We start from the raw sequence: 16,106 nt of genomic DNA on the forward strand, positions 1-16,106 counted from the left end.
GCTGTTGGATTGAAAGAATTAATACTGTTAAAATGGCCATACTACTCAAAGCAATCTATGGATTTAATGTAATCCATATTAAAATACCCATGATATTTTTCACAGAACTAGAACAAATAATCCTAAAATTAAAATGGAGTCACAAAAGATCCCGAATTGCCAAAGCAATATTGAGAAACAAGAACAAAGCTATAAGTATCACCCTCCCTGACTTCAGACTCTATTACAAAACTACAATAATCAAAACAGTATGGTTCTGCCACAAAAACAGACACATAGTTCAATGGAATGGAAATTAACCCATACACCTATGGTAAATTAATCTTTGACAAAGGAGGCAGGAATATACAATGGAGAAAAGACAGTCTCTTCAGCAAGTGGTGCTAGAAAAACTGGACAGCTACATGTAAAAGAATGAGATTAGAACATTTCCTCATGCTATATACAAAAATAAACTCAAAAATGGACTAAACACCTAAATGTAGGACTCAAAACCATAAAACTCCTAGAAGAAAATAGGCAGAACACTCTTGGACATAATATTATTTTGGATCTGTCTCCTAAGGCAAAGGAAACAAAAGCAAAAATAAATGAGACCTAATTAAAATTAAAAGCTTTTACACAGCAAAAGAAACCATCAACAAAATGAAATGACAGCCCACTTAATGGGAGAAAATATTTGCAAATGATATGACTGGCAAGGGGTTAATATCCAAAAATATATAAACAGCTCATACAACTCAATATCAAAAAAACCAAGCAAGTCAATCAAAAATTGGTAAAAGACCTGAACAGACATTTTTCCAAAGAAAACATACAGATGGCTAAAGGCACATGAAAACATGTGCATCACTAATTATTAGAGAAATGCAAATCAAAACCAAAATGAGAGATCACCTTCCATCAGTCAGAATGGCCATCATAAGAAAGTCTACAAATAACAGATGTTGGCGAGGTTGTAGAGAAAAGGGAACCCTTGTACACTTGTGGGAAAGTAAATTGGTATACCCACTCTCAAAAACAGTGTGGAAGTTCCCCCAAAAACTAAAAATAAAACTACCACATGATCCAGCAATCCCACTCCTGAGTACCTGGGAAAAAAAATGCTAATTTGAAAAGATACATGCACCCCAATGTTCATAGCAGCATTATTGTACAATTGTCATGGTATGGAAGCAACCCAAGTGTCCATCAACAGATGAATGGATAAAGAATACATGGTGTATATATACAATGGAATATTATTCAGCCATAAAAAAGAATGAAATTCTGCCAATTTAAGCAACATTGATGGACCTAGAGAATATTATGCTTAGTAAAATAGGTCAGACAGAAAAAGACAAGTACTATTTGGTATCATTTATATGTGGAATCTAAAAAATAAAAGGAATGTATAGAGCAAAATAGAAACAGACTTTACAGATACATAAAACAAACCAGTGGTTGCCACTGGGGAGTGGGTAGGGGAGAGGGACACATTAGGGTAACAGGATTATGAGATACAAACTACTGTGTATAAAATAGATAAGTATTATACAGCACAGGGAATTATAGCCATTATTTTGTAATAACTTTTAGTGGAGTATAATCTATAAAAATACTAAATCACTATGCTGTACACCTGAAGCAAATATAGTATTGTAACTCAACTACATTTCAATAAAAAATAATAGTCATTGCCATATAATTATTGAAACTATTTTGATGTAGTTAGTTTTTATGATAATCATGGGATTAGCTGTAAACTGTTGAAATGTGTCCAATACTATGCTGTAATTTTTTTTTTTAAGAAGATGTTGGGGGTAGGAGTTTATTAATTAATTAATTTATTTTTGCTGTGTTGGCTCTTCGTTTCTGCGCGAGGGCTTTCTCTAGTTGTGGCAAGCGGGGGCCACTCTTCATCGCCGTGCGTGGGCCTCTCACTATTGCGGCCTCTCTTTTTGCAGAGCACAGGGTCCAGACGCACAGGCTCAGTAGTTGTGGCTCATGGGCCTAGCCACTCCGCGGCCTGTGGGATCCTCCCAGACCAGAGCTCGAACCCATGTCCCCTGCATTAGCACGCAGATTCTCAACCACTGTGCCACCAGGGAAGCCCCTATAATTTTGATAAATTTAAAAAATGGTCCCTTCTGTGTATCAACTTATCTTACTAGTTGAGAGTTAATTCAAGTAATGATTCAGTCAACTCATTGTATTGTGTGGAATTCCTCCTTCAAAATTACAACGTCCCTAAGAGGGATATTGTATTAAATAGTTTTTAGTATTTAACACTTAATATAAAGTAATTAATGAGATTAATTTCTAACAAAATAGTTGGCATGGTTCAGGTACTAGATGAAATGGGGCATGGATTAAGTGAAGACTGGGAAAGAGAAGATATCTGTTTCATAAGTGGATGCCTAGAGGCAGCTTACATATATGGGTAATTGCAAAAGAGCATCCAGGGATACCAGGAGCCATTATGAGACAGCTGGAAGGAGAATAAAACTTCGAAATTGGAGATCTGATGTTCAGCTTCTTCATTTTGTTCTAAGGCCAACTGGGGTGATTTCAAGTGTTTTAGCAGGCTGTGTGATACATATAAAATCATACATTGGTGGAATATTCTCCTTCCATGTCTTAAATATCATTATTAAAGGTGGACTTTAGTGAATAGAAATAGAAATGGAAATGATGTATGAACCACCTGTGTGGCTTTAATGGTTACCAGAAATGCATTCTCATATCAGTATTTTAAATTGCTTAGTCTAAGGCCAATTATTACTTGCCAAGATTTATAGAAGAAAGATAATTAGGAAAAGTAAATGTTGGATGTCAACTTGAACAGGCACAAAAAGTCTAAAAAATATAAATCATTAATAAGAAGATGAATGGCTGCAGCTTGACCTAAGGAGCAAACAAAATGAAGTGACTGAAGAACACAGTTTATTCAGAGAACTGGATATCATCATCTGATCTGTTATCCTGAGCAACTCATAAGAGTGGAGGCAGAGTTACAATTAATTAGCTAAACATAGATTTTGTTTGACTCTGCAAATTGTTTAACCCTGAGAAATAACCTATATTTAGTTTATATACTTGGAATGGCTATAAGTTTATTTGTGAATTTTTGTAAACTATGGAAAGGAAATGATCATTAGCCTGCTTCCAAAGCATGTGAGTTGGGAGAATTAAAGAATAATGCAGCAACATGGATGGACCTAGAGGTTTTCATACTGAGTGAAATAAGTCAGACAGAGAAAGACAAATATCATATGGTATTGCTTATATGTGGAATCTAAAAAAAAGTGTACAAATTATCTACAAAACAGAAATAGAGTTACAGATGTAGAAAACAAACTTATGGTTACTGGGGGTAATGGGAGGGAGGGATAAATTGGGAGATTGGGATTGACATATACACACTACTATATATATACTATATATATATATATACTACATATATACTGCTATATATATACTATATATTAAATAGATAACAAATAAGGACCAAATAGATAACAAATAAGGACCCTGTGTACAGCACAGGGAACTCTACTCAATACTCTGTAATGGCTTATATGGGAAAAGAATCTAAAAATGAGTGGATATAATTATATGTATAACTGATTCACTTTGCTGTACACCGGAAACTAACACAACATTGTAAATCAACTATACTCCAATAAAAATTTTAAAAATAAATAAATAAATAAAATTAAGGGCCCTGATAAAAAATAAAGATTAATACCTTTCTATAGGAAGTAGTGAGTACTATTTGAGAGCACGGATCATGTTGAACCCTTAGTGACTATTGTAGTGGCTGCATGTAATAAGTGTTCAATAAATATCTACTGAATTAAATGATACATGAATGAATAGTGAAATCTGTGATTGGCTACATGGCATTATTCAGTCTTTTAACCTTTGTCTCTTTTTGAGAACATTAAACATTCATTCATGACTTTAATGTACATATTATGAAAATAATAGGTGTTTTTAAGTACTAAAATGTATTAAATGTTAAAAAAACATTTTCTGAAATATGCTGTTGGGCTCTGATGCACATCGTAAGGAGCTCGCTACCCTCCTCTCCCAGGTTTTCTAATCAGTTGAGAATCAATCATCTGTTTTATTAGGCTATTAATAAAACTACTCATTAGAATATTAAAGTTGCACAACTAATTAAAATTAGTGACTTAAAACAAGAACAGCCATTTATTTCACTCATGAATCTGTAAATTATGCAGGTCCAGGAAGGCATGACTTTCTGGTCCATGTGTTATCAGCTGGGATGGCTTGAATGGGTCTGAAAAGTTCACTTCTTAGCTGGCTCAGCCACATACATGGCTGGTAAGCTGATGTTGTCAAGCTGGGTGCTGCACATACAATCATAGATTGATAGGACATTTTCCTCCCTATCTTAGCTATCCTTATTAAATATGAATATAAATAGAAAGGGAAGTGATGGTTGAATCACCTGCACAGCCTTAAGTCTTCTTATATCAATATTTTAAATTGTTCAGCCTAAGGCCAGTGCTTAGCTGGGAGCTCAGCCAAGACTATTGACCAGGGGCCTTAATTCTTCTCCATGTGGAACTTTCTAGAAGAATGGGCTTCCTCACAACACGGAAGCTAGATTCTAAGAGCAGGTGTTCTAACAGTGAGGAATTGGAAGCTTCTAGTTTCTTAAGGCTTGGGCCCAGCTATTGGCATATGATTATAGTTACCGTAGTCTATTAGTAAAATAGTTATAGAGTATGCCTAGATTCAAGGGAAAGGAATATATACCCTGCCTGTCAATGGAAGGGGTGTCGGAGAATTTGTAGCCATCTTTAATCTAACATAATTATCTTTAAAATAATCCCCTTGTGGTGAATAAGAAAAATATAAGACTTTTTAGATAAGGCATTTACTAGTGTATATGCCAGAATTACCAATTCATTAAATGTGATAAGCTTATAAAATTAGCTTGTCTTAAGTTGTCTTAAGCTTAAAAGGCTACAGGAGAGTATATAAAAGGCTTATCAAATTTTAACAGATTATTCTAATTATTCCTAGTAAAGTAGGCAAATTACGTCTATGGCCTCTCATTCAAAGGATAAAATTCTATAATAGTACTCTGCAGAACTTGCCAGGCCAAGCATGAGCATTCATGTTTGATGGATGACAATAGGCCTTCTTAATTTATTTATTATCTTAACATGGCCAAGGTATGTGTCACCTTAGCTTCGAAATATTTTATTCTCTCACGTGCATTAATAGTGTGTATTCCTTTTATGTTTTTGTATTGCCAGTAGTGAAGTTTGACTAGAAAAGAAGGATCTTTCTGAAAAAACATTTCCTAGGATTTTAGTGTGTGAACTTACAGGAAAAAATATCTGAATACTTATTATGTTCCAGGAACTGGTCTGTATTCTGGAAATACAGCAGTGAGCAAAAAGGACAAGGCCTAGGCCTGTACTTACAGATTTTGCATTTCTAATAGGGAAGGTAAATATCAACAAGCAAATAAATAAATGTGTAATGTAAATTAAAGTAGTGATAAATAAGATTAAGAACACAGGTATAGTAAGGGGGTAGAGAGTTGTATTGAAGGAAGGGGATATTCTTTCTGCTGAGTGAAAAATTAATTGTTGGGGAGCTATTTCCATGAAGATGATGATGTTGATGACGATGACGATGATACATACATAACATTTCATGGATACTTACTCCCTACTGGACTTTTTAAAAACTGATTTATATGTTACATCATTTAGCACAACTCCTTTGTAAAGATTGTAAAGTAACTGTAAAGTTGTAAGAGAGGAAATAGAATCCTAGAGAGATTTAGTAACTGGCCCAGAGACAGATAGCTAGTAAGTGGAAAAGCATATACTCTTAAAGGATGCAAGAATGCTGGTAGAGGTAGTGGGAAGGGGTTGTACTGAGGCTCTATTTTGAAGGGAGAGCCAATAGGAATTGTTGATAGAGTAGAGGTAGGAGATGAATCAAAGAATGAATTGAAGAATGATGCTTTAGTTTTGGGCTGAGCAACTAGGTGTGGCTTTACAGTTTAATGAGATGAAAAGTGCATTTGGTTGTTGAAGAGAAGGTGGTGTAAAATAAGAGTTCTCTTTTGGACTTGTTAGATTTGAATGGCAATGAGACATTCAAGAAGGCTTGTGTGTCTGTACTTCAGGGGATGGATATTACTTTGGGAGTTAGCAGCATAGAGCTAGTTTCTACTAAGATCAATTTCTTTCGTTATCGTGTGTCATGTCCCAGGGTCACTCTCATTAAAGATGTACCCATTTATCCTGAGAACACAGACTGTGGTGGGAAGCAGTATTTTTGCTTACTATGGAATACCATACTTGCTGTCACTATATTTTATGAAATGTGTACTAGTCCTAAATGTGGAAAATATTTTTAAGGAAGAAGTGGTTTCTCTTTTTAAAAATATACATATATTATATGGATGTGTACATGTGATAAAATTTTATAAAGCTGTACACCAAAAAAATGACTGCATGTAAAAAGAATGCTGAAATATATAATGTCTATAGTCTGGTTAATTGTATTGTGCCATTGTCAATTGCCTGGTTTTGATAAATTACTATAGTTTTGTAAGATGTCATAATTGAGAGAGCTACATGTGGGTACATGTGGGTATATGAACTTTCTGCATGATTTTTTTTAACATTTCAAGGTAAAAAATTATATATATAATTATGTATATGCTATATATGTATATATAATTATGTGTATGTTACATATATATATATACTTATATACATATAATTATATATATAATTGAATGTCTTACCTTAAATTGTGACTTTGATTAGTCCTACCCAGTGCAGGACACCAAACTCACATGAAAGTTGGAGGCAGAAAATATCCTTGTAATATACCAAACTTAATGGGATGTTGATTGTATTCTTCATTTATTAATGCTGAAAACGTTAAATACATTGGCAGTTTGTTTTTTTTTTTTTCTGCGGTACGCGGGCCTCTCACTGTTGTGGCCTCTCACGTTGCGGAGCACAGGCTCCGGACGCGCAGGCTCAGTGGCCATGGCTCATGGACCCAGCCGCTCCGCGGCATGTGGGATCTTCCCGGACCGGGGCACGAACCCGTGTCCCCTGCATCGGCAGGCGGACTCTCAACCACTGCGCCACCAGGGAAGCCCACATTGGCAGTTATATTCATATTTTAGTACTTAAGCTTTTCATATGATTAGAATGTGCGCATATTTAATGTACCCCCAAAGATGAAATGTGTGGTAATTTGTTAAGCTAAAAGGCAGTAGTAAGACATTTTGGCAATATAGTATATTACAGGCATCTTAGGGAGACAAATGAGTTGAACATGTCAAAATAATAGTTCTGTGATATTTACCGACAACTTAAAATAGCTGGGGACTATCTATTCAAAAACATGATTGTAGCATTATTTCATTAACCTCTAAAAAGCTCATTATTTTAAAAACATAAATCCTCTTTATGTCTCTTTTCAGGAAATGCAAAATTCCATTTGTTGCATAATTCTTCTACCATTAATTTGTTCACATTATTTCTGTGTTCGTCTTTCTTAATGCCAACAATGATGGAATAGAATGTTAAGTCTGTGATTACCTCTACTTTTTTGTTGTTTTTAAATATAAACAAAGATTTAAAGACCCAGATAGGAAATGTCAGCACTATATTCTTCCTAGTCAGTTCTAACAAAATATCATCTATCTTAAAAATTGTTCTTCACAGGCATCAAAATCCCTAAATAACAGCCAAAAAACCCCCCAAAAAACCAAAAAAAAAAAAAAAAACCTGAGTAAATGCTTGTAAAATCATAACTTCCTGTTGTGAAATTATAACTTGTTGTACTCAAAGAGCAACTGTTATTTAAAAAACAAATGATTTTCTGAAAATAGATTGAAGATCTTAAGTTGCTTCACTGGCTTGTTGTTATACTAATTCCATCAAGTAGGATTTGGTTGATGAAACTGTGAAATAAAACAGTCCATACTTTTTGTTTAGACGAGTAATTTTTCACATGCTTAAAGGAACAAGAATGGAAGTGATCACTGTCTGATATTCCACTTATTTGTGAAATGCTTATGGAATGAATGTGGTTACTAAACATTGTGTTTACTGAATATTAAGGGGAATAAAATATTGCCCTCTTTTCAAAAGAGCTTACTGTTAACAAAGGAGTAAAATCAAAGGGACAAGATAGGCTGGGAGTGGTGTGTGATTGAAGGTGTGTTGATCTGGGGCTGAACTCAATTGCTTTTAAAAGCTTTTTCAAGATCAGGTCAACATTAGTAACCTGACCATATCTGGAGAGAGGAGTTGGTAAATTATGGGTTGAGGGAGGGAGTAGCAGTCAGGGGCATTAAAAAACCCTATTCCTTTCCTAGCCACTGTAGATGAATAACAGTGGTTTGCAAACTGACTTTATTCTTAATTAAAATAATGAAATAAAAAAGCCTTATGATACTGGGTTACTGACATAAATTTAATAACTAGAATTTTCAGGCACTCCCAAAGTTTCATTTTAACTGTTAATTCCAACGCTGTTTCTCTCTAGAATCTTCTAGAAATGGAACACTTTGATTTGTCTTCCCTCCCTATATTTCTGATGTTCTGTCAAAAATATTGATAAGCATGGAAGTAATCCAAAAGCTGGACGAAGCAAGCAGTGAGAAAGAGCATACATTTCTAAACTGGATCATCAGTCTCTCGAAAATTTAAATTGATTCAGGAGGACAGGGCTGGAGGCTAACTTTAGTCATAAGGCTAAGAATGTCTTAGGCAAATCATAACCTTGGATCATCTAATTCTTCATGAAATCTATCAACCATGCTCCTGTTTTACCACAATGACTAGAGTAGTGCTCACTCATAAAATCATGTTTATCATGCTAAAGATAACACTTACTGAGTGAACACCATATTCTGGGCACTCTGCTCAGGGGTTACCATGCATATGCCGAAAAGTTTATAAAGGCATCTCTGTCAAGTGGTTCATTGATTTCACCAATATTCACCTCATTTTTTTTTCACTTGGGATAGTTGATTTATTTTCATCATTTCTTCTCTTGCAGCTCTTCTTTATGCAACTATTTTTGGAAATGTTACCACAATTTTCCAGCAAATGTATGCTAACACCAACCGGTACCATGAGATGCTGAATAATGTACGGGACTTTCTGAAACTCTATCAGGTCCCCAAAGGCCTTAGTGAACGAGTCATGGATTATATTGTCTCAACATGGTCTATGTCAAAAGGCATTGACACAGAAAAGGTATGGGTTATTATTATTGTTCTTGTTATTTATTTTCTGTTTCAATAGGATCTTCAGATGCCCATAGCTTTCCCACTCACATATTACTTGTATAATTGCTTTATAAATGTTACTCTTTATTTCATAAGTGACATATCAGTCAATCATATTATTTAGTGCTTGGAAGGTGGAAAATGTTCAACCATTAATCATCAATTAGTACTAGTCATCAAACTCAATTTAGGAATTGTGGTTCCTGAAAACAGCTAATTATTTCATTTCCTCAAAACATTCTCATTACCACTCAGAGTAATTTGTCATATTCCTCTAAAATGCTAACTGTGATGCCATTTCTTTTGCTAGATTTTATTCTTGATTTCTCTTTTGACATTTTGCCCATTTAAAATTCAGAAAGAAACTTCCTTGCTTATAACTAAAAGATTATATATCTTCTATTCTACCCTCTACTTAAATTTCTCTTCTCTCTATCACACGTTCTATAATGCAACTTATAGTTCTTTGTTTTCCCTTTTTCCCTACACAAATCTATGAAATGGATATGACCCTTGCAATCCACCTGTCATGTCTAATTTCTTGCTTGTCTTTTCATGGAACCTCTTTAAATTTTTCCCATCTAACTCATATTAGGGGCAAAGAAGAAACCAAAGTCCTCCTCATGATAAACAAAATCAAATAAATTCTCACTTCCTACACCCAGCTGATTCACATTCAATATAGGGAATGACAAGTAGGGCTTGCACATAAGACTTCTAGAGAAAACTGATCTTAAGCTATTTCACTTTATAAGTACCAGCGAAGTCTTTAGTTTTAGGTACTGATTTTTGACATATGATAATCAGATAGCACATAACCTTCCTTGCCATTTCCCACAAATTTTATTTTTTTAATCGTATGAGGTTGACTTGTAGTTTTTCTTTCAGACCTGCTCAACAAGCACCTTACAATGTCAAAGTGAAAGAGCCAATGAACAAAGTAGATGTTTAGTTAGGGGAATTTCATGAAACAAGTAGGAAGTTGTAAGCCAGAGCAGGTGTTAGGAGCAGAGGATTGAGGGGAGTTGAAGGGAACGGACTTGAGGGTAAGAGCTGAGGGAGGGAAGCCTTCAGAGAGAGTGCAAGTGAGATACTGGAGGCTAGCTATGTGGAAGAGTTATAAAAGAGGGTGAGATTTGCTCTTCTTTTGACATTTTACAAGATGCAGTTAAATGGCCCCTTAAAGTGGAATGTGTGACCACAGAGGGGAAAAGGAAAAACTGCATACCTGTGGAATTTGATTACTGTGTACCTGAACTGATATAAGGTTAGTAGGGAGGGAATCCAAAGAAGGAACAGGATCTTCTTGAGGGGTGCACGTGAGAGTCAGTGTTTAAATCGCTAGAAGCAGGATATTCTCTGAGGTCCACATTCAATGACACTGAGCTCAAGACGCAACCATTTACCTTGTCAATCACTATCTCAGTCAGAAGCTTTTCTTTCCAGAAAATTCAGTGGGGTCTCATGGTAGTTGACAGATAACATCAGTAAACTGATGGAATAATAACCCTTTACACTAGAAAAGTACCTGACCCAGAGCTTATGCCACAGATATGGTACATGGCAGATTTTTTAGTTCCCTTCTCTAAGTTCCCAGATGCTGGGTTAGTTCGGGAATGGAACCAATAGATTCTCACAAGCTTCCCCTCTAGTACCTGCTCAACTGTCTGCTTCATGACGCAGTTAGGGTGTAATATACTGGCATTAGGTGTTCACGGAAGTGCACCCACCATGTAGTTCTTATTATTGACATTTTTTTTGGTTGTTTGCTGTTCATCATTTGTTGTCATAGAAATGTACTTCTGATTGGTAGAATATCCATGGGAAAGGGAGTAATAGGAAAAAAAAATGGGGAGGTTAATATTAAAGGTGAAATAAAATTTTAATTCACATAAAAAGATTTTTAAAGAAATAAGTAAAAATATTAAAATGAATTAACTTTTGGATAAGACAAAATCATGGATGTGCCTCCTAACTAAATGGGAAATCTTTAGAGTAGTGTTTGACTAGTAGGAAGAGCAGATTTGAAGACTTTACAGAAGTCTTTGTATGTATTAATGCAATGGAGTACATAACAAATTAAGTGATGAATAAATTTGGCTAGAATATGTAAAACCTTTCACACCAAAAGCTATGGAAACAAAAATGAGATAAAGCATCTGCAACAAATATCACAGGTGAAAGGTTAATTACCTTAATATGTAAAGTGATTTTACAGATCAATAAGAAGAATTAGAATACATGGGGGAAATGAGCTGAATGCATAGAAGACAAAAGTACAAATTACTAATAAACATACAAAAAGTCTTATTTTCACTTGTAATGAATAAATATTGAAAGAACAAGAGACTGTCAAATATAATGCCTAATATTAGCAAAGGCTATAGTGACTGACACTATCATATTTTTCTGGTCTGTGTGTAACTTGGTAGGGTGCTTCTTGAAAACAGTTTTACCAAGATAATATCCTAAATTTAGGGATATCTAGACTTCAGTCCTTATGCCTCTTGCCTTTTCTGTCTAGAACCTCTCCTCAGTGATATCATACAATCTCATGACTGTAATAATATATGCTAACACCACCCTAGTATACATACTCATCCTGGACCTACTCCCTGAACCACAGATTCTCCTATTCAACTGCCTACTCATATCCAATGAAACTGTCCAGAACTGAACTCCTAATCATCTCCCATAAACCTGCTCTACTGACATTCTTCCTCAATGCATTTAATGGAAACTCCACGCCTCAGTTGCTTAGGACAAAGCTTCCACGTTGAAACTTCCCCCAAATCCTATTGGCTCCACCTCCATTTCTCACCACCTCCATTGAGATCAGCTGGTTCAAGTCACCATCATGTCCTATCTGGGTTATTCTGTAGCCAAGTGATTGGTCTGTGCATCCACCCCATCCCTGTATAGGTTATTCTCAGCACAGCAGCCAATGAGCTTATATGGCTTTCATAATAAAGCTTTCTATCTTCTTTCTCTCTCTTATCTCTCATCTCTATCTGTTTTTTATCTTATTTATCTCATCCATCCATCCATCTGTGTATCTAACTATTTTATATTCATCTTTACTTTTGATAATAAGAATGACATTGGTTGAGCCTGTTAAAATACAAGGGTAGAAAACAGAAAATGAAAGTTCAATGACAGTAATCACATAAATCCTGTAATTGTAGTCATAATCTTAGAAGTGTAGATTTACTTGAGGATAGCTTCAGTAAACAGCATCTGATTTTTAACAGTTATACCATATTTGATATTAGAGACCTCTCTTAGACTTGCTGTTCCTCAATAAGTGAAATATTTGTCTTCCTATATGTTTCTTATCTTACATTTTGTTAATTGTTTGTTTCAAACATTTTATCAATGGTGGTTGTTATCAAATTTAACTTTTGAGTATGTACTGAAAAAGATCGAAATATAATGTGTGAAATGAAATGTCTTTGTTCTAACGCTTCTCTTGTTAGTTCTAAAACAGCTATTTTTTTTCAGCTGCTGGTACAATAGAATTTAATGATGCATTTCAGCTAATTAGAGAAAACGTTCGCCCCAATTACTGAGATTTCATTCTGTCGCTTCCACATACTTAATTTTATAGATATTTTGAATTCAGCTTTAACCCACAAGCAAATTAATCACTGTGATTTAATTCAGTCTTAGCTTGTCTTTTGTGAATAATGCTTTCTCTAATACAAATTGTGGCATTAAAATCACTACTGATGTGGAGATTGTAGCATTTTTATCATGAAAGTTTGCCTTAGGCAATTTAAAAATATAAAACAGTACCTAGATTAATTTGATTTGGTTGAAAGTATTTTATTGACTACTAATTACTATAGTTGCTTTAAATTCTTTTCAAATTTAATAACCAAAATCCGTCCTCTGGGCTTTGCTACTTGCTAACATTCTGTGCAGTTAAAAGACAAGAGAAATGGGTGGAATGAGTGAGGATTTAAAAGGGAAAGAGCAGATTATGGGAAAAAAATAGAAAGGATGATAGTTAAAGCTCAAAAAATCTATCCTACAGTTTGAAATGATTTTACTGAGAAATAATTCAAATAAAGTAAATGGCTGGGGACTTTATTTTCAGCTTTAGGACTGTATGAAAAAATATATAACTCGTAGCATGTTGTGTAGACCACATATTTCTCATAATACTGGAATCATTTTCAGCTTGTTTTGTAGAATGAAATTTCAAACCTTAAGGTTTTTTATTTTCCACTGTCTAATATTTTTTTTTCTAGCATGTTCTTTGAAGAAACTCAGAAAAAGCTCTTTGGTCTTCATTTCTTGTTTCATGGGTTTTGTAATAAGCATAAAGTTATCAGTAGGCAGATCCCATTATATGAAAAGTTCTGGCAGAATTATGCAAAACATTCAGGCAGAATTATGCCTTTAGAATGTAAAGAAATTGATTTTGAATATTTTAAAATCTTGGATTATTTTTAAACCAGATCTATAACAGAAGCACTTTACTTCTTCCAAATATAGTAGGCAATATATATTTTTTTTCTACGAATTAAAGTAACTTTCTTTTAATCAGTTTACTTTTATACAAACATATTTTTAAATTTAGGAAAGCCTGTCTAAATATTTCTTTGTATTCCTAAATGTGAAAAATGGGGATACATTCTTATATATTCATGGTGTCATTATCTTGGTTCAATATTTAAATTATTTAAATGCCTCAAGAAGTTTTTATAGCAATGTACAGCTGAACCCAAGAGTGAAAGCACTAGCCTTCCAAGAAGAGCTCCCCCCAGTTAAATATGCCATGTAAGTATATACATGTGAAGATAGTAAAACAAAACTGAATTGGTATTAAGATGCATTAATAGGACTTTTGTCTCTGGATCAAGAGAGGTACTAAGCATCCCAATACAGTCCATGTTATTCAGATCATAGATAAAATATTATGTTCAGCTATCAGCTGGATATTTTAAAAGAAATATTATCAAATGGCAGCACACTTACTAGAAGATAATCATGATCACATAAAGTTCTGGGAATCTTGTTATAAGTTAAAGGAAATATGAATATTTTGTTTGGCTAATTGAAGACTTTGGGGAGAGGTATGACAGGTGACCTGAACTATTTGAAGTATTTAAAGATGCAGTGATCTATCTGCTTCAGGAGGAAATTAAGTCCCTGTGGGTAAAGGATACAGACAGAACATCGTCCAAAATGAACTTGTAGGTCCTGACACTGAAATTACATGACAGCTGTATCTGAATGATTTAGAGTTCTATTACATATCATAACCTTTTTACAATTAAGAAACATATATTCAAGAGATCCTGTATTAAAAATTACAGAATAAAATTCAGTAATGGTTCAATAATTATTTCCCAACAACTTTTTATTAGTACATCTAAGTACTGTAGTTTTACACATGAAACTAACTGGTTTTTCCAAGGTAGCAGAACAAATACCATCTTAAAAAAATTATGAGGACTCAGTATCCCTGTTGGGGGCTAAACTAGCCCAGGCCCATTGGACAATTGGCGTGTTTTTCCTGTGGTCTTTAAATAAACTGCTTGTTGGGCAAGAGAGACTATGGCTAGTTTATTATTATAGGAAACTATATTTTAACCTGTTTTGTGAAAGCACCATGGCCCAAATATCTGAAAACTGTGACCTTTATATCTATACTTATACATGGCAAGGGAATTTAACTATTGTCATGTACACATGTGCTTCTCAGTTGTTACCTAGTGAAAAATTACAGGGTAAGCATTCAGACTTATTATTGACATTTCTTTTTTCTAGCTGACCTGCAGGCATTACCTGAAAAGGTAGACTTTATCTGAAACCTCAATTATATTTTTCCTTTCATGGATCAGAAGTTAAATAAAATAACACTCAAGGGTTTATTAGAAACATTATAAGTAGATAGGAACTTTAATATTTTCTGTGATAGAAATTTGAAGCATCAAATTATATTTGGTGTGTCATGGCTTTTGGCATGGTTTAAGAGTACTCCAATGCCAGCTTTATATTATTGTTAGCTAATAAAATTACTAGCAAACTTTTTGTGTGTCGGGTAGTAGGGAGTATTATTTTTCTCTAGTAAGGATAGGGAGACACTGTATAACTTAGGTTAAAACCTGAGTGGCTTAAACCTTTCTCTAGGAATAATATTAAGTGCATTATTTTTATGTACCATGTTGAAGTTACGTTATTGCATTAGAGTGGGCTAGTTTGTATTTCATTTTCTCACCACTCTGTCACTAGCCTCTGAGGAAGGGACTACAGAGTCATTTGATAGCTATAGTCCAGGAATGAGAAAGAGTTGTCCATGTAGGGCCATGGATGACTTGCTCAGTAGCCTGGCCTTATCTTGACCATGAGGATTGGTTTCCATGCTCAGTGTTCACATCAACAATGGAGATACCACCACCCACCTTACTTAGTTGTCTAGAGGATGAAAAGTGCCCACATAGTGCCTGCATAAGGTAAGCAATAATAAGTGTAATTAAATAATTTAGTTTATTGAGGTTACAATCAATTGATTTCCTCCTTTACTAATCATAAACTATAAAAAGTAGGTCATGCCTGGCATCATTTTTACCTTAGTCTTTGCTTGGTATTCAGTCCATACTGTTGTCTTTATTTTTCTTTATCAAGCATCTTTTCCGACCATAAGACTAGAAATCAACTACAAGAAAAAAGTTGCAAAAAACCACAAACACTTGTAGCCTGAACAGTATGCTACTAAACAACCAGTGGATCATTGTAGAATTCAAAGAAGAAATAAAAAAATACCTAGAGTCAAATTAAAAAGAAAACACAGTAA

At 34.4% G+C, this 16,106-nt stretch overlaps 1 protein-coding gene across 1 annotated transcript in view; it reads left to right on the forward strand.

Moving 5' to 3' along the window:
• KCNH5 (potassium voltage-gated channel subfamily H member 5) overlaps nucleotides 1-16,106 on the forward strand; it is a 334,670-nt gene that overhangs the window by 218,696 nt on the left and 99,868 nt on the right. The window contains exon 8 of the mRNA XM_065871428.1: nucleotides 9,070-9,269. Within this exon, the coding sequence (XP_065727500.1) occupies nucleotides 9,070-9,269 (200 nt within the window). The remainder of the gene's footprint in view (nucleotides 1-9,069; nucleotides 9,270-16,106) is intronic.

Source organism: Phocoena phocoena, chromosome 2 (assembly GCF_963924675.1).
Source record: "Phocoena phocoena chromosome 2, mPhoPho1.1, whole genome shotgun sequence".
NCBI classification, from domain to species: domain Eukaryota; kingdom Metazoa; phylum Chordata; class Mammalia; order Artiodactyla; family Phocoenidae; genus Phocoena; species Phocoena phocoena.